Source organism: Nicotiana tomentosiformis, chromosome 4, assembly GCF_000390325.3.
Source record: "Nicotiana tomentosiformis chromosome 4, ASM39032v3, whole genome shotgun sequence".
Classification (NCBI taxonomy): Eukaryota; Viridiplantae; Streptophyta; class Magnoliopsida; order Solanales; family Solanaceae; genus Nicotiana; species Nicotiana tomentosiformis.
This window is the reverse complement of record NC_090815.1, coordinates 20,390,360-20,413,785: the sequence shown is the minus strand read 5'-3', so window position 1 is coordinate 20,413,785 and position 23,426 is coordinate 20,390,360. Positions and strand designations below refer to the sequence as shown.

General features: G+C 37.5%; 1 protein-coding gene across 1 annotated transcript; it reads right to left on the bottom strand.

Annotated features, from left to right (window-relative positions):
• Positions 1–12,255: 12,255 nt before the first annotated feature.
• On the bottom strand, positions 12,256–14,246 carry LOC104113799 (alpha-galactosidase 1-like). The gene is made up of 8 exons (XM_070200536.1): positions 14,187–14,246; positions 14,016–14,081; positions 13,813–13,896; positions 13,674–13,738; positions 13,522–13,604; positions 13,329–13,419; positions 13,028–13,218; positions 12,256–12,330 (listed from the first exon to the last, which is right to left on the bottom strand). Exons 2-8 carry the CDS (start codon positions 14,069–14,071, stop codon positions 12,256–12,258), a joined length of 645 nt encoding a protein of 214 aa, XP_070056637.1. The 5' UTR covers positions 14,072–14,081; positions 14,187–14,246.
• Positions 14,247–23,426: the final 9,180 nt, after the last annotated feature.

Below are 23,426 nucleotides of genomic sequence, written 5' to 3'. Positions count from 1 at the left end.
AGATTAACAAGAACGCATTTACAATTCCTGTATTGCAACCGAGCAAGGCAATTAGGTATATGTCTATCTTAATTGTGAATCCGTTCCCCGATGCCGGGTTTAAGAACTTGCTCTATTTAATTCTATATGCAATCTAGAATTCCTACTTTCGAGTTCAACTCTAGATTCGTAGATAGTATTTCACTGTTAGCTACTCAGCAAAATAATTAAAAACAGAATTAAATAAACAACCCAATATGATAAAATAAACTTCGTCAAATTAAACTTCAAACGTCAACATTCATGTATACCCATGACCCTAGAACAATCTTTTAGCCACTCATGTTCATACAATCATCAAAAATAATATTTTCGAACATAAAATCAATGAGTACTAGGAAAAGGATGGAAGAATTGATCAAATCCTTGCTTCTGAGTGTTTGGCGCCTCCCCCTTCTCTCTCAATCACGTCTTCCCCCTAAAAAATAGGTGAGGTTGGCTTTTATATAAGTTGGGGGCGTCTAGGGGTCGAAATAACCGAGTCCTAGTCGAAAAAGTATACTTTCCCGTCTTGAGCGTCCAGGGCAGCGTGGGGAGCTGGCCCTGGCGCTCAAATATTTTGGCTGCTGTAAATTGCGCTACAGCCAGCGCCCCACGCTGGCTTTGGCCCTCAAATCTCACTTTTTGCGTTTTTGTCCCGATTTCGCTCCAATTCGTGCCTTAATACCAAAATTTAGCACAAATAATCATATTAAACATCTCAAATCGTCGAGGCATGAGCAAAATGTGAGGCTATATATATCAAAATATGCATACATTAAGTCGATTATCAGTGACTCACAAAAAGTTGTTAAACACTTATTCTTTGGCTGGACCTACAAAAAATCAGAGGCGAAGTCAGGATTTGAACATTATGGGTTCGAGATTATAATCCTTTTAAGTTACTGGGTTCTAAATTAATAACTTGTACATATTTAATGAATTTTTAAAATAAATACATGATTTAAATAAAAGTTACTAGGTTCGGCCGAACCCGCATCCCGCACTTTGCCCGCCCCCACGAAAACGTTTTCATGGAAACTGCATAAAGAGTTTTAATTTGAATTGATTGCATTTTAATTTGTCACGTGTTTTTCTTCTTTACCTACTTAGTCTTATCACCTAAGGAGTTTTTGAGTCTCTTCGTACCAAGCTTTACCAAGCTTCAAAGCATATTCATTTGGATCAGTGCTAAAATGCTTTGGTTTTTTTTTCCATCTATAATGTGGTGTTTTTTTTGCTTTGTGGTTCCTTTCTCATTTTTGTGGTCATTGGTTGCTCTTTAATTTGGAAATAGTCTTCTTTTGAATTGTCTCTTCCGGTCATAATTCAATATGCGCAGACCAATGGCATAAATTTCCCACATATGACAATACTTTACACAAGATACATTGCAGAATTATCAACTGATTATACGGATCATATATATATGGAAAAAGTTACGGGTCAAATTGATCTATTGTAAGGTGTGGTACTGAAGTTGAGAATCAAATTCAGAAAGCTACATGCAGAGAAAACACAACAACTCCATCTTTCCGTCCCATTTTATGTAGTATACTTAGGCTTCATTTGTTTGCATTTAATGGAGGTCTGAATTTTAATCATTTAGATCTTAGACATTAGTGTGTTTGTTTTAAAAGTTTGAATCTTAAACATTTAGATTTTACTTATTAAGTGTGTTAGTTTTTTTCTACTTCACAACCACTTAATGAGTTTGAATAGGTCTGTATGATTAAGATCTATAACAAAGACTTTAATATCATTAAGATGTTATCATTCACATTTATTGTTAATTGCTGTCACCGCCAGCCATTATCAACTACCACCACCACCATTCTCAACCATAGCGCCACCACTACCACCACCCACCACCCCCACCACCACCATCCTTAACCATAACCACACACTTATCCACCTCAACTATCACCACCAACCACCCCATCTTCATCAATAACCATAGCCGGTACCGCTCACCATTATAAACTACCATCACCTTCCTCAATCACAACCAAAACCACCACCACCACCACCACCATCATACACCATTATTAACTATCATCACCCACCACCACCATCCCCAACCATAATCCCTATCGCTACCAATCACCACTAGCTACTATCCAGAACTACCACTATCAACCAAAATCACCACCAAACATCACTTTTAGTTGGTAGTGATGAGCTACACAGTTATAGTTCATTTTCAGTAATTCCAGCAAAGAATAGACATGCTTTCAAATTCGCCAATTTAAATCAAATCAATTTTATACATTTCAAGTTCATGTAATCCGGTTATAGAATATTTCAGGAATTTCACCACAATAACAGATAGCAACTAAGTGCATCAACCAATGAAAAACAAATACAGCCTCTCAGGACAACAATAACTCACAGGGCTCCCAGCCCTCAATACTCACACTCAATGGGTACCCGTGCTCACTGGGGGTGTACAGACTCCGGAGGAGCTCCTACATCCCAAGCGCTATAATCCGCACGGACAACTCACGTGCTATAGTATCAATATCTGGATCCGCACGGACAACTCACTTGCTGCGCGGACAACTCACGTGCTATAGTATAATATCTGGATCCGCACAGACAACTCACGTGCTGCACGGACAACTCACATCCTATAGTATAATATCTGGATCCGCACGGACAACTCACGTGCTGTACAGACAACTCACGTGTTATAGTATTATATCTGGATCCGCACGGACAACTCACGTGCTGCACAACTCACGTGCTATAGTATAATATATCACAATCAGGCCCTCAGCCTCGCTCAGTCATAAATCTCTCCAGTCTCTCGGGCTCTCAACAATCACGAAATCAGCCCAAACAACAATGATATGATGCATCAATAATGAACAATAGAGACTGAGATAAAATAATCAAGTAAACTCTAACTGAGTACAAAATAACAATTAAATAAATAGTTCAACATGTACACGACCTCTGTGGGTCCCAACAGTACCAATATATACCCTAAACATGGTTTCTAACATGACTTATAGTCAAATTTCCACAACACATAGAGAGCACATAGCTAACAACAAGTTATTCAACTTTATAGTTTTCACGGGATGGACCAAGTCACAATCCCCTCGGTGCACGCCCACATGCCCGTCACCTAGCATGTGCGTCACCTCTAAAATAATCACATGACACAAAATCCGGGGTTTCATATCCTCAGGACCAGATTTATAACTGTTACTTATATCAAACCGTGAAATTCTTATTCCGCTAAGCCTTTGTCTCGTGAATTGGCCTCCAAACGCCTCGAATCTAGCCACAAATAATTCGATTCAGTCAATAAAATTTATTGAAATTATTTCCATAAGAAAAATATAAATTTTTCATAAGAATCCGAAATTTAACTCAAAATTCCCCGTGGGCCCCACGTCCCGTAACTCGACAAAAGTTACAAAATCTGACAACCCATTCAATTACGAGTTCAACCATACTAATTTCACTCAAATCCGACTCCGAATCGGTGTTCAAATCCCAAAAATTCGTTTTATGAAATTTCTATAATTTACCCCAAATTTCCATCTCAAAATACTGATTACATGATGAAAACAACGATATATTTATGTACGTTTACCAAATCTGAGTTAGAATCACTTACCCCGATAAATTTCTTGAAAAACCCACGAAAACTCGTCTTAAACCGAGCTCCCAAGGTCCAAAAATGAAATAATAACCTAAATGTCGTTTATATAGTACATTCTCTGAACTCACCATGTGCGGTCCGAACAATTCCAAGTGCGGCCGCACATCCTAGCCCCCGAGGTCGCATAAAAATTGTGCGGCCGCACATAAAAATTGTGCGGCCGCACTTTCTTGGTGACTACACTGCCAGGCTTTAGTGGTTTGGCCATAACTTTCTCTACAAATGTCCAAATGATAATTTCTTTACCTTTCTGGAAAATAGACACGAAGTTCTACAACTTTAGTTTTTGAATCATCTCAGAATGCCTTGTAGATCAAATGATATAAGCTTCCGAAATCGGACAAGTGAATCTGAGAGTTCCTGAGTGCGGCCACACACAAAATTTTGCGGCCCGCACACTCCTCTGCAGCCTGAAGTGCGGCCGCACAATTCCCCTGAGGTCCGCACTTCCCTTTTGTCTCAGCACTCCCAAAATGTGCGGTCCGCACTTCCAAAGACCCCCAAAATAACATTAGAGTGCCGAAAAGCCCATACTCGCTCAAAACTCACCCCGAAACTCACCCGAGCCACTCAGGATCCCGTTCAAATATGCCAACAACTTCAATAACATAACACGGACCTACACGGGGCCTCAAATTATATGAAACAACATCAACACGTCGAATCGCACCTCAAATCAAAATCTATAAACTTTGAACATTCAAATTCTATATCTTGTGCCGAAACACATCAAATCAAGTGCGATTGACCTCAAATTTTGCACACAAGTCATAAATGACATAATGGAGGTATTCAGATTTTTAGAATCGGATTCCGACCCCGATATCAAAAGTCAACTCCTCGGTCAAACTTCCAAACTTAACTTTCTATTTTAGCCCTTTCAAGCCTAATTTAGCTACAGGCTTCCAAATAATTTTTCGAACACATTTCTAAGTCCAAAATCACCATACGGAGCTATTGAAATCATCAAAATTCAAATCTGAGGTTGTTTACACATAAGTCCACATCCGGTCCACTTTTTCAACTTAAGCTTCCAACATGAAATTCATTCTTCCAAGCTAACTCCAAAATACTTTAAAACCAAAATCGATAATTCACACAAGTCATAATACCTCGTAGGAAGTTATTCAAGACTTCAAATAGTTGAAAGGAGCGAAGATTCTCAAAACGACCGGTCGGGTCGTTACAATCTCCCCCACTTAAACATACGTTCGTCCTCGAACGTGCCAAGAGTTGTTCTTAACCTTCTAATCTCTATTCCACCTTACCAAGCAAATACCCGGGGGTGATCTCACGTCACCCTATTCTATATAGGTCTGACCACACAGCATAACTGAAAATCATTAATTTAACCTTAGCCCAAAAACCTTGGAGCCAAATTTCTAACATCTAGAATTCTTTTCAAGACCCGAATCTCACATCTACACACTGTATAAGCCTGAACAAGATGTATCCAACCATAACCATAATCCCAAATATAACTGCATAACATACTACACAACTCATATACTCGTAACACCATTTCTGATCAGAGTAACTACTCAAAACCAACGAAGTGCTAGTATAAAACCTCATATCAAGCCAAACCTCGTTCCAAAAACCTTCGTACACTGCTGATAATAAAAGAAACATGCAAAAATCTCATGACCCCTTATCAGAGCAACAAGTCATGGAGCTCTCTCGCCCCAACCAGAGCCATAATCACTTTCTAAGCCGACTTTCAATATTATCCTCCCGAATATACCGTAATCAAACCGGATAGTACCCATTCTAGGTCCAATGACCTTATATTATTAAACACAACTATCCCACAGACACGCCACATCAATATAACTCAAGCCACAACTGTGCAATCCATGTACCCAAATATGGGAGATGTCTCAAGAAAGAGAATTATATTGCAAGTTCAACAAGCACCACCACAACCATAATGTTACAACCAACTCCTCAAATTTCGTGAAGAGGATAACCGTAGGCGCATATGCACAATTGTAGAGGAAGGAAACTAATAAATCCGATAAATTATCATAGAAATAAAATTACCACAGACGGCACGGATAACTCACGTGCCAATAATATGAATCGACCGGCATAGTCACAGGCCTCCAGTCCCAACATATCATACAAGAGCAATTAAACAAGTACACTTGTATATGATAATGAAATAAGATTCTCATGCTCCTAGACTGGTATAAATAGCACGCCATAGTGTAACCATGTGGAGAGTCTGCTATTACACCTCAAATCGGTAATTTTACGCAGAATTAGTAACTATCCCGTTTATTTAGGGAATCATCTTCTTTGTAACCTCAAGTATAGCCCATATAGTTATCAACAAAGGTACGAATACGGGAAACGTTATAATTTTACACTTAACAATTAACCCTAGGCATATTATAGCCTAAGCATTCTTCCGAGTATGAATACTTGCTCTAATGCCCGCACAATGGCTCAAACTTCACATATATGCGCACTCATAGCGCATAGCTATCACAAATAATTAACACAAATAGTGCCTCCACTGTGTTTTAAATAAAATAGTCACCCCAAATAGGTCGCAACCCCGAAACAATATACTTCTGAGAACTTCCGGTCTCCAAATTCATTGAGCACATGAATCACTGTAACTGATCCCAACTCCAGCACTAAAATAACTAACACATCTTACATTCACGATAATCCCATGAGGAATACTTTCATAATTCTTCCGTGCCACATAGCAATAATTTGAATATTAGCAGTCTATCAACTAGGTGAGTCTTGCAATACCGATGAACATCCGTAATTCAAAACACAATGCGCCTTCTGAAATGTGCACCCTTCTTCAGGAATTACCGAGCAGTTATAACATTCATCGAAATATCTGAAACTAACCATGCTATCCAACATTCGTCACCTTCTCTTCAAGACTGAACTGTCACCTTGTACATGTAAATCCTAATCCCGCACAACACACCATATCTATTATGACATCATGTGACAAGCACAAGAATTCCATTATCAACTCTGAGTCACCAGCAAATTACATACCATATTAGTTAGAAACCTCTCTCTTACTTCTTTCCAGGAGAAAATCACGATACATAACACGTTCCATACACCGGTAGAAAATATCCAGTTCAAACCATAGTAGAAACCATCATGAACACTTTGAAATCCATTTGCACATAACCAAGCTATCAGAACTGAATTTCTCTAACTCCACCAAGCCACACAAGTTGCCAAATCCGAGAGTATTGCCACAAAACACCTGTAAAGTCCCACATCATCATAAGAACCAAAAGAATCGAGCATACCATTACCATACTGATCCAACATGTTACTCATTTGTCCTATTTTCTCCGAGTTTCTTCTGAATCACCCTCAAGTTGACATTTCTCCTTGTCCAAACACTACTATCCTTACCCAAAGCTCACTACAAGACATCCTATCATAAAACCACACCGCCCTAAGGCCCATAAGCCACTGTATTCTTCTTAAGCACCTTTATAAATACCCAAACCATAATACTCACTCTGAAAATACCTTATGCAAATTTAAAATTATTCCTCTTTCCTTTCTTATACTTAAATGTAGAATCCATAGTCAAATAGAATTACCGCATGTCCCGATACCATCCACTCTAAGTAACTGATTCTAGTAATATACAAATTTGATTTTTTTAAATTTCCACATATACATTTTGAATCCATTAGAACCTTCTCGAGAGTCATCTGCTCTTCTCAAATCTAATTTACTCCGCCCCAAACGGGCCGAAAGACATGTGCTCCTTTAGCACAATCAACACTCAAAGAAGTAACCCTACCTTACCACGACCAATCGAATTCATACTTCGTGCGCACTACATCCTTCAAAATAACAACTCAATCATTCTATAATTTTCATATTTTCATAAAGTTCAATGTAACCCGTATCCAGAAATTTCCTTACTCGAGTCATTCTCGAACTCTACCTCTGCAAGTCATTACTGATTCCCAAGTATGCTTCAGACCAAAACACACAAAAAACATTTGACACATAACCATGAATTGAATTGTAAATAGAAGGCTCCCCACTTGGCTCAAAGCCATAGAATAAAATACTTGATAACTCACAATACCCATACTTTATTACTGCCTTAATACCGCAGTCAGTTCAATGAAAATTCTTCTCAAGCTCAAGACACTAACCATAAAATACATCAATCATCCGCTAATCTCACATTCATTCTCTTAACACTCAAGCCAACTTTCTCAACCAGATTCAAATTCAAGTCTCAACACATACGCCTCGCTAGCAGAAAAGAAATTCTCTATTCACATCATAAGAAACACGCCTACATAGATTACTCTGCAGGAGACAATCCACATGCTTAGTCTCAAATTGGCATCTTTTTATACTCTTTTACATCCACAATTACTATGAAATCACTTAATCTTTCTGAGTCTAAACTCATTAACCAGACACGAGAATTTAATTTGCCCCAAAATTTAACAACGTGAAAGATCTTTCAAAACATTCACACACGATATTGTACGTCACATCAAAACAAAAATAAAGCACCCAATGGACTTCCTTTACATTTCAAGGAAACACTTCTCGTCATATTCAAATTGTCTTAACACATCCCGCAGTTACATCATGCTCATCACAAATCCATTCCACTGCTCATCGAGCCATAAATTCCACTCGTAGGGACATTACCGGATATATGAGTCCAAATGTACATGTTACAATTGAAGCTACCGAGCTTAAGCTGCGGTTTGACCCTGACCTCAAGTCCACCAGACTAGCCCATCACCAAAATACATAATACACATCTTGAACCTCATTCATAGAATCACAAGCCGGCGACGCATAGCTGATACCGAGCGCTCATGTGCGCATACAAATGCGTGGAAGGAATTCAAAGAGTCAGGTTTCAAGATGAATCAATTCCGCATGATAAAATACAAGAAATGAAAATTTTTCCTAAGGGTTTGTCAGCCTCTCGAAGATAAGTACAGACGTCTCCGTACCAATCCGCAAGACTCTACTAAACCTGCTCATGACTCGTGAGACCTATGTAACCTAGGCTCTAATACCAACTTGTCACGACCCAAAATCTCACCCGTCGTGATGGCGCCTATCTCAATACTAGGCAAGCCGACAACCTCAATAAACCGCATCTCTTTTAAATTTGAAAACATAATGATTCAATTCAGTGAAAGAGATCTCACAAGTACAAATATAAATACTCCCCAAACCCGGTGTTACTGAGTATATGAGCATCTAGTAGAAATACAAGTCCTAAAAAAATACGGTCTACAATAGTCTGAGACCAAATACAATAAACAAGGAGATAGGGAAGGAGATGCAAGGTCTGCGAAACACGGCAGCTACCTCTGAATCTCTAAAAATTCAACTGTGCGAGAAAAGCAACACCCGCTATGTCCGGGAACACTTTGATATGCACACGAAGTGGAAGGTGTAGTATGAGTACAACCAACTCAGCAAGTAACAATAATAAATAAAGAACTGAAGATAGTGACGAGCTACACATTTATAGTTCATTTTCAGTAATTCCAGCAAAGAATAGACATGCTTTCAAATCCAGAAGTTTAAATCAAATCAATTTTATACAGTTCAAGTTCATGTAATCCGGATATAGAATCCTTCAGGAATTTTACCACAATAACAAATAGCAACTAAGTGCATCAACCAATGAAAAAAAAGTACAGCCTCTCAGGACAACAATCACTCACTGGGCTCTTAGCCCTCAGGACTCACACTCAATGGGTACCCGCGCTCACTGTGGGTGTACAGACTCCGGAGGTGCTCCTACATCCCAAGCGCTATAATCTGCATGGACAACTCACGTGCTGCACGGACAACTCACGTGCTATAGTATCAATATCTGGATCTGCACGGACAACTCACATGCTGCATGGATAACTCACGTGCTATAGTATAATATCTGGATCCGCACAGACAACTCACGTGCTGCACGGATAACTTACGTCCTATAGTATAATATCTGGATCTGCACGGACAACTCACGTCCTACACAGACAACTCATGTGCTATAGTATAATATCTGGATTCACACGGACAACTCACGTGCTGCACAACTCACATGCTATAGTATAATATCTCACAATCAGGCCCTCGACCTCGCTCAATCATAAATATCTCCAGTCTCTCGGGCTCTCAACAATCATGAAATCAGCCCAAACAAAAATGATATGATGCATTAATAATGAACAATAAAGACTGGGATAAAATAATCAAGTAAACTCTGACTTAGTACAAAACAACAATTAAGCAGATAGTTCAATATGTACACGACCTCTGTGGGTCCCAACAGTACCAACATATAGCCTAAACATGGTTTCTAGCATGACTTATAGTCAAATTTCCACAACACATAGAGAGCATATAGCTAATAACAAGTTATTCAACTTTACAGTTTCCACGGGACGGACCAAGTTACAATCCCCTCGGTGTATGCCCACACGCCCGTCACCTAGTATGTGCGCCACCTCTAAAATAATCACATGATACAAAATCTGGGGTTTCATACCCCCAGGACCAAATTTATAACGGTTACTTATATCAAACCGCAAAATTCTTATTCCACTAAGACTTTGCCTCGTGAATTGGCCTCCAAACGCCTCGAATCTAGCCACAAATAATTAGATTCAGTTAATAAAATTTATTGGAATTAATTTCATAAGAAAAATACAAATTTTTCATAAGAATCCGAAATTTAACTCAAAAATCCCCCGTGGGGCCCACGTCCCGGAACCCGATAAAAGTTACAAAATCTGACAACCTATTCAATTACGAGTTCAACCATACTAATTTCACTCAAATCCGACTTCGAATCGGTATTCAAATCCCAAAAATTCATTTTATGATATTTCTATAATTTCCCCCAAATTTCCATTTCAAAATACTGATTACATGATGAAAACAATGATATATTCATGTATGTTAACCAAATCTGAGTTAGAATCACTTACCCCGATGAATTTCTTGAAAAACCCACGAAAAATCGTCTCAAACCGAGCTCCCAAGGTCCAAAAATGAAATAATAACCTAAGCTCCTACGGTCCGCACAATTCCAAGTGCGGCCGCACATCCCAGCTCCTACGGTCGCACAAAAATTGTGCAGCCGCACTCTCTTGGTGACTGCACTGCCAGGCTTTAGTTGTTTGGCCATAGATTTCTCTACAGATTTTCAAATGGTGACTTCTCTATCTTTCTGGAAACTAGACACGAAGAGCTACAACTTTTGTTTTTGAATCATCTCCAAATACCTTGTAGATCAAATGATATAAGCTTTCAAAATCGGACCAGTGAATCTGAGAGTTCCTGAGTGCGGCCGCACACAAAATTGCACAAAATTGTGTGGGCACACTCCTCTATAGCTTGAAGTGTGGCCGCAGTAAAAATTGTGCGGTCCGCATAATTCCCCTGAAGTCCGCACTTCCCTTTTGCCTCAGCACTCCCAAAATGTGCGGTCTGCACTTCCAAAGACCCCCAAAATAACATTAGAGTGTCGAAAAGCCCGTACTCGCTCAAAACTCACCCGAGCCACTTGGGATCCCGTTCAAATATACCAACAACTTTCATAACATAACACGAACTTACTCGAGGCCTCAAAGCACATCAAACAACATCAACACGTCGAATCGTACCTCAAATCAAAATCTATGAACTTTGAACTTATAAATTCTATATCTTGTGCTGAAACACATCAAATCAAGTCCGATTGACCTCAAATTTTGCACACAAGTCATAAATGACATAATGGAGGTATTCAAATTTTCAGAATCGAATTCCGACCCCGATATCAAAAAGTCAACTCACAGTCAAACTTCCAAATTTAACTTTATATTTTACCCATTTCAGTTCTAATTTAGCTACGGGCTTCCAAATAATTTTTCGAACACACTTCTAAGTTCAAAATCACCATACGGAACTATTGAAATTATCAAAATTCTAATCCGAGGTCGTTTACACATAAGTTCACATCCGATCCACTTTTTCAACTTAAGCTCCCAACATGAAATTCATTCTTCCAAGCTAACTCCGAAATACTTTAAAACCAAAACCGACAATTCACACAAGTCATAATAGCTCGTAGGAAGTTATTCAAGACTTCAAATAGTTGAAAGGAGCAAAAATGCTCAAAACGACCGGTCGGGTCATTACAACCATAATAACACACACACACACACACACACATACATATCCTCAATCATAATCGTTATCGCTATCAATCACCACTAGCTACTACCGAGAACCACCACTATCAACCAAAATTACCACCAACCAACTACCGCCTCTAGTTGACACTCACAAGCACCTCTGTTAGCTATCACCACCGCCAACTACCATATTGATATATATATATTTGTCTTGAATAAAATAATTTTTTGTTTCCGGTTCTTGGAAGAAGCTAGAATTTGTAGCTTCTTCTCAAAAGCAGAAAAACTACTTCTGATGCTCAAAAATATTTTTTCATCTTGGCCAAACACCTTAAATTTTTCAAAAAGTACTTTTTGTCACTCCAAGAAGCTTGGCCAAACGGGCTCTTAGTGATGTTTAATTAATACTCTGTCTGAATTCACATCAGAAATCACCAACAAGAACATAAAAGAAATCTTCAACTGCATATAGAACAAAACAAAGACAAATGACTAGCTAGTTTAGTTTTGGTATCTAAGCATATAACAAAATGGGAGGAAGAAAATTTTGAATTCTGGTGCCAAGCATTCTCTGAATCCTCATGAAGCAATAGGCTTCAATACATACATCTTGCATGCATGAGAGTTCACTGTTGCTGTCAAATTCCCCGCAAATCTTGACTCCAATGTGTTGTGTTGCATCTCAAAATCACAAGCATGTTATTTTGTAACAAAAAATATGCAAAAATAATCCCACAATATGTAGAGAGCTACTCCCTCCGTTTTAAAAAGATTGTCCTAGTTTGACTTGACACAAACTTTAATAAAGAAGAGAACTTTTGAGATATGTGATCTTAAATAAGCCACAACATTTGTGTGGCTGTAAAACTTTTGAAACTTGTGGCTTAAACCTGTCATATAGAATTCGTGTGGCTATAAATACTTCTTATTAAGGAAATATTGAAAGGTGCCACTCTTTTGGAAACGGATTAATAAGGAAATAATGTCAATCTTTTTGAAACAGAGGGAGTAGCAATCAGTGAGTGAATAATGGTTATAAATTAAAGTTCTGCCTTTGTGATTAACTTTGAAATCTTTTATCCTGGAATTTTCAATAGAACAAAGTTAGGAATTTGTAAGTTTGTAACTTAAACACATACTTTGTAACAAAAACACATACCTCCCAAAGGTCTCTTGCCTCTACAACACTGTTAGGAGGAATCCCAATGTCTTCCCAGAGAGCTGTTATTTCTATTTTAGTTGAGCCGCGATTGAGAAGCACTAGAGCTGCTCTATAGCCTGATAGAGGCCCTGCCCACACCTCGAGATCGCCTTGCATTCTAACCTTTTTTCCCTGGATACCTAATTCATCTGTTTAAAGCAATGAAATGAGTGTTAATACCCTTGAAAACTACTCAAAAGGATCTGGTTTCGCGTATACTAATGACTAGTTCATGTTAACATAATATGTGGTATAATACCTTGGTTCACAGCAATGACCTCCTTGTTGGCAAGTATTTCTTTGGTATCATTTGATAAGTTTCTCACATCACAACCGATGATAAGGGGAGCCTGGAATTAGCAACAAAGCTCAAACTGAATCATACATTCTGTCCCGAGAAGCACAAATAGTTCTAATAAAAAGTGAAATATAAATTTGCCTTTTTTTTTTACCTTTGAAATCGCCCAGAGACTAAAGTGGACAATGTATTCATCCTTTGTCATTCCTCCATTTCCCACCTCAAGCATATCAGGATCTGTTTTCAAACATTGTAAGAATATGGGATTTTAACAAAAAATAAAAAAGCATCATGTTTAATACTAACCATTCCAACCACCAGGTCGCGCAAGGTCTGCATAAACTTCATTCTGGTCTGCTCGCGAAATCATGCTGTCAAAAAAAGGAAAGATAAAGATTTTCAAGATCAAAGATACATGAAATCTATCACTTTATAAAGGTATTACCTTTCCCATGTATCCTGAATATCGATTGTGTTTCTCCAACTGTTACCTACTTTGCCACCCCACAATGCCGGATGCAAGTCACCCCTATATAAATTAGATAGGTACATACATAGTATCATTATAATAGTGTGAAATGTGAGCAGAGAAACCAGAGAAGAAGAAATCATAAGTGTAGGCCTTACTAGGGGAAACATGTGTCACACCATTCACAAAGACTAAAGAAGATAGGCCGTCCAGCGTTCATGAGAGCTCTTGTCATTACAGGATACCTACACAAGACAGGACCCCCTGTTAAGAAAAAAACATACCATAGATGACTAGTGGAATCTGTCACACATGATTTCGCGAGTTGAACAGAAACAAGAGATATTTACCGCACAGTTGGCTTTGTTCAATCATGGTTGCAATTGTTATACTTCAAATAATCAATTCCCTGAATGAAAATGCTGTCACTTACAATTATATTCGAATTATTTTACAATTAAAAAATATCAAAATTAATCAGGAAAATATTACTCACCCATGCTGCAAAAGTTTTTGCTTCTTGTTCCTCATGACCAAGTGAACCAGGCATTTTTCTGCTGCAAGTATAATAACTGCAGTTTTCTGCTGCAAGTAGTACTAAACACAGTTTTCAGTTGAGACAAGATCACCTGATCATCGCGTTGAGGTTTTATCACGACCCAAAATCTCACTTGTCGTGATGACGCCTATCTCAATAGTAGGCAAGCCGGAAATCTCAATAAAACACCATATCTTTTAAATTTGAAAACAAAATAATTAAATTCAGCGGAAGAAATCTCACAATTTCAAATTTAACACTCCCCAAATCCGGTGTCACTGAGTACATGAGCATCTAAATGAATACAAAGTCTGACCGATAAATATCACTGTCTGAAGTATAGAACAGTACAATAACTAAACAGGAAGGGAATCAAGTCTGCGGTCGTCAAGCAGCTACCTTGATACTCTCCAACAGAAATAACTCTGAATTCTAGCAGTCGTCATATCCGGGAGCACCTGGATCTGCACACGAGGTATAGAGTGTAGTATGAGTACAACAAACTCAATAAGTAACAAGACTAACCTCTAGGCTGAAAGAAATGATGAGCTCCGCAGGTACTATCCAGTAAAAATAATGGCACAGAAATGTAGGCATGCTTTCAAGTTCAACAGTTAACCTCAATACAAGTGAAATAGATCAATACTGCATGATATGAGGCATATAACATCTCAGTAGAAAGACCTCATGTAAATACTGGTCACAAATTATCTGGTCACTCGATACTGTTTATGGCCAATCTAGCCCAGGGGTGTTCCAACCCGTATATTAATACACATCGACTGACAGTCAGTCGCCCAGTATCGTATAAAGCCAATCCACCCCTGGGATAATTTATCCCTGATTATAAATGATACTGACAAGATCCATGTCGAGATAACTCATTACAATACAAATAAGTAAGGCAAGTCCATTCCCTGGGAAAATTCATCCCAAATATATATAAGTAGTAAGTAAGGCAAGTCCATGCCGTGGGAAGTGTTTACAAAGCACTTGAGCTTCTTCCTCTCTCTAGAACACTCTCCCTTCTCTCTAAAAATGTCAGATTTTTGCTCCAAAATGAGTCCCAAAGCCTATTTATCAAAATGTGATAGGGTTATGAAATAGAAAAATTAACTCTCCGAAAGAAGGTTTGCGGTCGCATAATGGACCGCAGAATGGGTATGCGGGCTGCAAAATTGATCGCAAAATTGGTGCCCAGAATTGGGCTCTTCTGGTCCATTCTGCGACCAGTTTGCGGTCGCAGAAGCAGTTTTGCGATCGCATAATTGGTTGCAGAATTATATTTTTCCAGCCTTTGGTAATTTGACCATAACTTCTTGTAAGAATGTTCAAATGACAAACGGGTCGAAGAGTTAGAAACTAGACTCAAATATCTTTCATTTAATAGGTAATACATCATATAACACTTCATAGAATGAGAATTATGCTCATTTGAAGTTGGATCTTGTGCGAACTCACTTGAACTTTAGTCTTTTATGAAATTTCCAACTTCTACATTCGATGACGAAACCTATCGAATCAAATCCGTTTGACCTCATATTTTTCACACAAGTCATAAATGACATAACGAACCTATTTCAATTTTCGAAATCGGATTCCGACCCCGATATCAAAAAGTCAACCCCCCGGTCAAACTTTCCAAAAATTCAACTTTCGGCATTTCAAACCAAATTCTACTACGAACCTCCAAATAATTTTTCGGACATGCTCTTAAGTCCATAATCACCATACGGAGCTATTGGAATCATCAAAACTCTATTCCGGGGTCGTTTATACATAAGTCAACATCCGGTCAACTATCTCAACTTAAGTTTCCAACATGAAATTCATTCTTTCAAGTTAACTCCGAAATACCTTAAAACCAAAACCGACAATTACACAAGTCATAATACCTCGTAGGAAGTTATGCAAGACCTCAAATAGTTGAAAGGAGTGTAAATATTTAAAACGATCGGTCGGATCGTTGCAGGTTCAACCCAACAATCATCTAAAAAGAAAAATGTTACACATGGCTTTAGTAGCGGGCTTTTAACACATTTGACAGGCTGACCAAAAATAATTACATCCGCTAGCCAAAATATACATTGATTATGTATAAAATATGTATATTATATATTAATAAACAAACAATTTCTATTGATTAGTAGCACCAACTATTTTGGACTCAGATCGTTGTATAGAAAGATTTCTTAAGACTTATGTATATATATTAAAAGATTTATCCATTGTTTCTAATTCCTGGATCCATCTTTGGTTGAGGACATACCGATATTAACATACTTATATCCAAGCTTATCAAGACCAGTTGAAACCAAGGCATCAGCTGTCAAACAAAAGAAAGTTCAACATCAGCGGTTAAATTAAGCAATGCAGGCAAATACCAAATAGTAAATTTCTTAGTATCAGTAGTTAATACTTACCAGTTTCTCTTATGACATTCTCATCAATGTTACAACCAAAATGATTCCAACTACTCCACCTAAAATAAAAAAAAAACTATTGTTAGTTAATATTGCCAAAAGACAAAAATCTATTGTTGTAGGAGATTGTATGACTTATTCTTCAAGTAACTTGTAATATGGCCAATATTTTGGCTAATAAAGTCCATCTCTATAAGTACAAGCATCTTTGCAAAGTGTAGATTTTGTTGGCAATACTCTTTGGGACCCAAACATATTGCATTGTATGGTGGACATCATTTGCACAAGTTGTATCTCTTCTTTTAAACCTAATAGACCAAGACTTTTTTGCCTATAAAAAGGAAGGTCATTAGTTCATTTTAGACACACCAACAAGACTTGTCTTCAATTCTTGTTTCTTCCTTTCCTCCTTTATTAAGAGTGTTTTGTATGATAGTTAGTATTGGAAAGCACTTGTGTGAACCCTTTCTTTGGAGCGATCTTGTGAGGTTATTCTCTTAGGGTATTTGAGATTAATTATAGTATTTACTCTAATTTTGTACTCTCTTTTGTACTCTTATTGTTATAGTAAATTGTTCCTCTCCGCTTCTGGACGTAGGTCACTTTGACTGAACCACGTTAAATTGGTGTCTACTTTATATATTTTAATTGCCATTGTTATCAACTTCCATTATCTTTGTTATTACCATTATACCGTTGTTTGGCTATATTCTGCACTACCCGAATTTTCGATCCTAACAAATTGGTATCAGAACCGGATCTAACCGGGTTTGTTTCAATAGCCATAATGACGCTAACAAAGACCTATGTTGAGAAATTTGACCGAAGTGCAAACTTCGGAATGTGGCAATTAAAGATGAAAGTTATCCTAATTTAGGATGGCTTAGACTTGGTGTTGCAAGGAAAGGAGAAGAAGCCGGATTAAATGACGGATGAGCAGTTTGCCGTCATAGACAAAAAGACAAAAGCAAGTAACATTTTAAATCTCTCAAATGACGTTTTACGTGAAGTTTCTGTAGAAACTACAGCCAAAGGTATGTGGGAAAAATTAAAAACCTTATATATATAGAGGACGGTGGAAAATAGACTTTACCTGAAGCAGACGTTTTATACAATTCGTATGGGTGAAGGTACCTCTATTCTCTCTCATCTTGACACCTTTGATTCCATTCTTATGGATTTGAGTAATATAGATGTTAAAAATAAAATATGAGGATCAAGTTGTGTTACTGCTTTGTTCTCTACCCCTATCTTTTAAGCATATAAAAAATACTATGCTTTATGCAAAGGATAATATCACTTATAAGGATATTAAATCTATCTTAAAATCAAAAGAATAGATAGATAGTGATATTACTAGGGAAGCTAGAGGAATTCAAGCGGAAGTTGGCTTGTTTGTTAGGGGAAAACCGATTCCATATCCAGATACAATAATTTAGAGTGTCGCTATTGTCATAAGAAATGTCACATTATATCTGAATGCTATAAGCTGAAAAATAGAGAAAAGCATAAGGAAAGGAAAAATGAGCACAAAAATATTGACACCGCCGAAGCTAGTGTAGCAACTTATGAGATTGAGGGAACTATATTTTTAGCAACTGAAACTAGTTTCAAATTAGACAATGAGTGAATTTTAGATTCCGGTTGTTCATATCATATGTGTCCTAGTAGGGACTTGTTTTCTATATATGATTCAGTTGCAGGTGAAGTTGTCCAACTGGCTAACAATGTTACTTGTAACGTTATTGGCAAAGCTACAATTCAGATCAGAATGCACGATGGTGTGGCGAGAACTCTCATAGATGTTAGATATGTTCATAAGTTGAAGAAAAATCTCATCTCTTTGGATACTTTAGCATCCCTTGGGTGCAAATTCACTGGTGAAGGTGGAGTTCAAAAAGTATTTCAAGGTGCTCTTGTGATCATGAAAGCACACAGATCTGGTTCGTTGTATACTTTATTGGGCTACACTATTATAGGCCCTACTACAGTTTCAGTATCAGACAAATTATTTGATTTTGATGGCATTCAAGTTTGACATATGCCCATTGGGGCTTTTGCGGAGAGGGTGGAGCAAATTTACTATATCAGCCAAAATTAGGCCAAGGTGGAGATTTGTAATATGACCAATATTTTGGCTAATGAAGTCTATCTCACATAACCATAAACATCTTTGCAAAGTGTAGACTTTGTTGGAAATATTCTTTGGGACCCAAAATTATTGCATTGTATGGTGGACATTATTTGCACAAGTTGTATCTCTTCTTTTACAGCTAATAGGCCAAGACTTTTTTGCATATAAAAAGGAAGACCATTAGTTCATTTTAGACACACCAACAAGACTTGTCTTCAATTCTTGTTTCTTCCTTTCCTCCTTTATTAAGAGTGTTTTGTATGAGAGTTAGTGTTGGAAAGTACTTGTGTGAACCTTTTCTTTAGAGTGATCTTGTGAGGTTATTCTCTTAGGGTATTTGAGATTAATTAGAGTGTTTACTCTAATTTTGTACTCTCTTTTGTACTCTTATTGTTATAGTAAATTGCTCCTCTCCGCTTCTGGACGTAGGTCACTTTGACCGAACCATGTTAAATTGGTATCTTCTTTATATGTTTTAATTGCTATTGTTATCAACTTCCATTATCTTTGTTATTGCCATTATACCGTTGTTTGGCTATATTTCGCACTACCCGAATTTTCGATCCTAACAAATTGGTATCAGAGCCGGATCTAACTGGGTTTGTTTCAATAGCCAAAATAACTCTAACAAAAACTTATGTTTTGAAACTTGACCGAAGTGCAAACTTCGGAATATGGCAATTAAAGATGGAAGCTATCCTAATTCAGGATGGCTTAGACTTGGCATTGTAAGGAAAAGAGAAGAAGCCGGATAAAATGACGGATGAGGAGTTTGCCGTCATAGATAAAAAGACAAAAACTTGTATCATTTTAAATCTCTCAAATGAGGTTTTACGTGAAATTTCTGTAGAAACTATAGCCAAAGGTATGTGGGAAAAATTGAAAACCTTATATATGAAGAAGATGGTGGAAAATAGACTTTACCTGAAGCAGACGTTTTATACAATTCGTATGGGTGAAGTTACCTCTATTCTCTCTCATCTTGACACCTTTGATTCCATTCTTATGGATTTGAGTAATATAGATGTTGAAATTAAATATGAGGATCAAGCCGTGTTATTGCCTTGTTATCTACCCCCATCTTTTAAGCATATAAGAGATACTATGCTTTATGAAAAGGATAATATCTCTTATAAGGATATTAAATCTATCTTAAAATTAAAAGAACAAATAGATAGTGATATTACTAGGGAAGCTAGAGGAACTCAAGCGGAAGTTGTCTTGTTTGTTAGGGGAAATCCAATTCCATATCCAGATACAATAATTTAGAGTGTCGCTATTGTCATAAGAAAGGTCACATTATCTCTGAATGCTATAAGCTGAAAAATTAAGAAAAGCATAAGGAAAGGAAAAATGAGCACAAAAATATTAACACCACCGAAGTTAGTGTAGCAACAGATGAGATTGAGGGAACTATATTTTTAGCAACTGAGACTAGTTTCAGATTAGACAATGAGTGAATTTTAGATTATGGTTGTTCATATCATATGTGTCCTAGTAGGGACTTATTTTCTACATATGATTCATTTGCGGGTGGAGTTGTCCAACTGGGTAACAATGTTACTTGTAACGTTATTGGCAAAGCTACAATTCAGATCAGAATGCACGATGGTGTGGCGAGAACTCTCATAGATGTTAGATATGTTCATAAGTTGAAGAAAAATCTCATCTCTTTGGACACTTTAGCATCCCTTGGGTGCAAATTCACTGGTGAAGGTGGAGTTCAAAAAGTATTTCAAGGTGCTCTTGTGATCATGAAAGCACACAGATCTGGTTCGTTGTATACTTTATTGGGCTACACTATTATAGGCCCTACTACAGTTTCAGTATCAGACAAATTGTTTGATTTTGATGGCATTCAAGTTTGACATATGCCCATTGGGGCTTTTGCGGAGAGGGTGGAGCAAATTTATTATATCAGCCAAAATTAGGCCAAGGTGGAGATTTGTAATATGACCAATATTTTGGCTAATGAAGTCCATCTCACATAAGCATAAATATCTTTGCAAAGTGTAGACTTTGTTGGAAATATTCTTTGGGACCCAAAAATATTATATTGTATGGTGGACATCATTTGCACAAGTTGTATCTCTTCTTTTACAGCTAATAGGCCAAGACTTTTTTCCCTATAAAAAGGAAGGCCATTAGTTCATTTTAGACACACCAACAAGACTTGTCTTCAATTCTTGTTTCTTCCTTTCCTCCTTTATTAAGAGTGTTTTGTATGAGAGTTAGTGTTGGAAAGCACTTTTGTGAACCCTTTCTTTGGAGTGATCTTGTGAAGTTATTCTCTTAGGGTTTTTGAGATTAATTAGAGTGTTTACTCTAATTTTGTACTCTCTTTTGTACTCTTATTGTTATAGTAAATTGCTCCTCTCCGCTTCTGGACGTAGGTCACTTTGACCGAACCATGTTAAATTGATGTCTTCTTTATATATTTTAATTTTCGTTGTTATCAACTTTCATTATCTTTGTTATTGCCATTATACCGTTGTTTGGCTATATTTCGCACTACCCGAGTTTCCGATCCTAACTTAACTAATTCAACTTATTATGTGCAGTTAGTTAAATGTGGTTACTTATTTTTTAGATGATGTGTAAAAATTCTTTTATATTGCCGGTGTATAGAAGTTAAACTTGTATAAGCAAAGCATAATACGCATACATGCAGTTATTCTCTACTTTCAATTTGCACGTAAACTTTACTTCTTCCCCTTTCTAGTTGATCATTACAGATTAATCAGAGTTAAATCTATCGCAATAAAGAACAAACACAAAGACGAATCTAGGATTTTTTTATATATACATATATACACATCGATCCACTCCTATTTTTTGACGTTGCCATCAAACTTAGTATATATAGTTCGAACTGAAAATAGTGAATGCTACCGCATCATACTACATCCACCCGTGAAGTTTAAGATGAACAGAAAAGAGCAAAAGATCAGAAAATAAATAAATGGAAATAATCAAATTGACTTTACTAATGGAAAAAGTATGATTTACCCCATATGATGAGTCAAGTTGTCTCGACCCAAAATCTAACTAGTCGTGATGGCACATAATCCAACCTGTTAGGTAAGCCAATTACCAACTATCCAATTTCAATAATAATTATTAAAGCAATTTAAGTGAATAAAGGTCTTAATCTTGTACAATCCCCAATAACTGGTAGTACAAATCAAGAGCTTCTAAGAATAGAGTATACAAAGCTGGTATGAAATAATACATCATCTGTTTGAAAAGTACATAAACAGAGTTTTCATGAATCTAAGGCTACCATGAACAAGAGGCAGCAACAACCGGAAGGCAGGTACATCTTTAAATCCCGCAACCAACGAGCACAACGACAATAACAGCCAACATCTGCATGCAATATGCAAAAGTGTAGTATCAGTACAACCTGCCCCATATACTGAGTAGGTAACAAACCTAGCCTTAGGTTGAAAGTAGTGACGAGGTTCTTCCAAGGTCGGGTCCAAAATACTAGTCCACAATAGTCCATAACAACATAAAGCAAATAATACCAGAAGTAATCCCAGAGATGAAATGCTCAGCAAAATCATGATTTCAAAAATAATAGTTCTTCCTTTAAATACATTAGTGAAAAACCCAAATCGTTTACCGAAATTTCAAAAAAAATATGAATAAGTTTGAAAGCAATAATTTTTCCCAACATCCTTTCAATAATAAATGACATGTTTCATTTTCTTTCCAGATAAGCCGTGTAAAACAAATGCATCACTATTCCGATCTGTCAACATGTGTGAGAAATCATGAATAATGTGATACCGTACAACATGAGGAAAACACATTTCTATGCATATATGTCATGAGTGCATGTCAATGCAATGTATCTCAGAGATTGTACTCATGTACTCACACTCTCAGAGTACTCAAACTCACTGTCTCGCATTCCCTCTCACTATGCTTAGCACACTCAATCATTCAGCGCTATACAATACCTACTGCGGCGTGCAGCCCGATCCCTGTTTATAGTCGACTGCGCTCACTGGGGGTGTGTACAGACTCATGATGGGACCCTACAGCCCAAGCTTTATAAGCATGGGCAACTCACGTGCCATAATATATATATCTGGATCCGCACGGCCAACTCACGTACTGCACGGCCAACTCACGTGCAATAATAATATAAGGATCCACATGGCCAACTCACATGCTGCACGACCAACTCACATGCAATAATAATATAAGGATCTGCACGATCAACTCATGTGCTGCACGGCCAACTCAATGCAATAATAAGACAATAAGGCCTGCTGCGGGCGGGCATCCCCGATCCATATAATAGTAATAATATATATAAAGCCAACATAGCCTACTGCTGCGTGCAACCCGATCCCAAAAATATCCTCACAATTAGGCCCTCGGCCTCCCTCACTCATCAATCTCTCCAGTCTCTCTCATGGGCTCACAATGTCATGAGAATAGCCCAAATATGATGATATGATGTATCGATAAATAACAACAG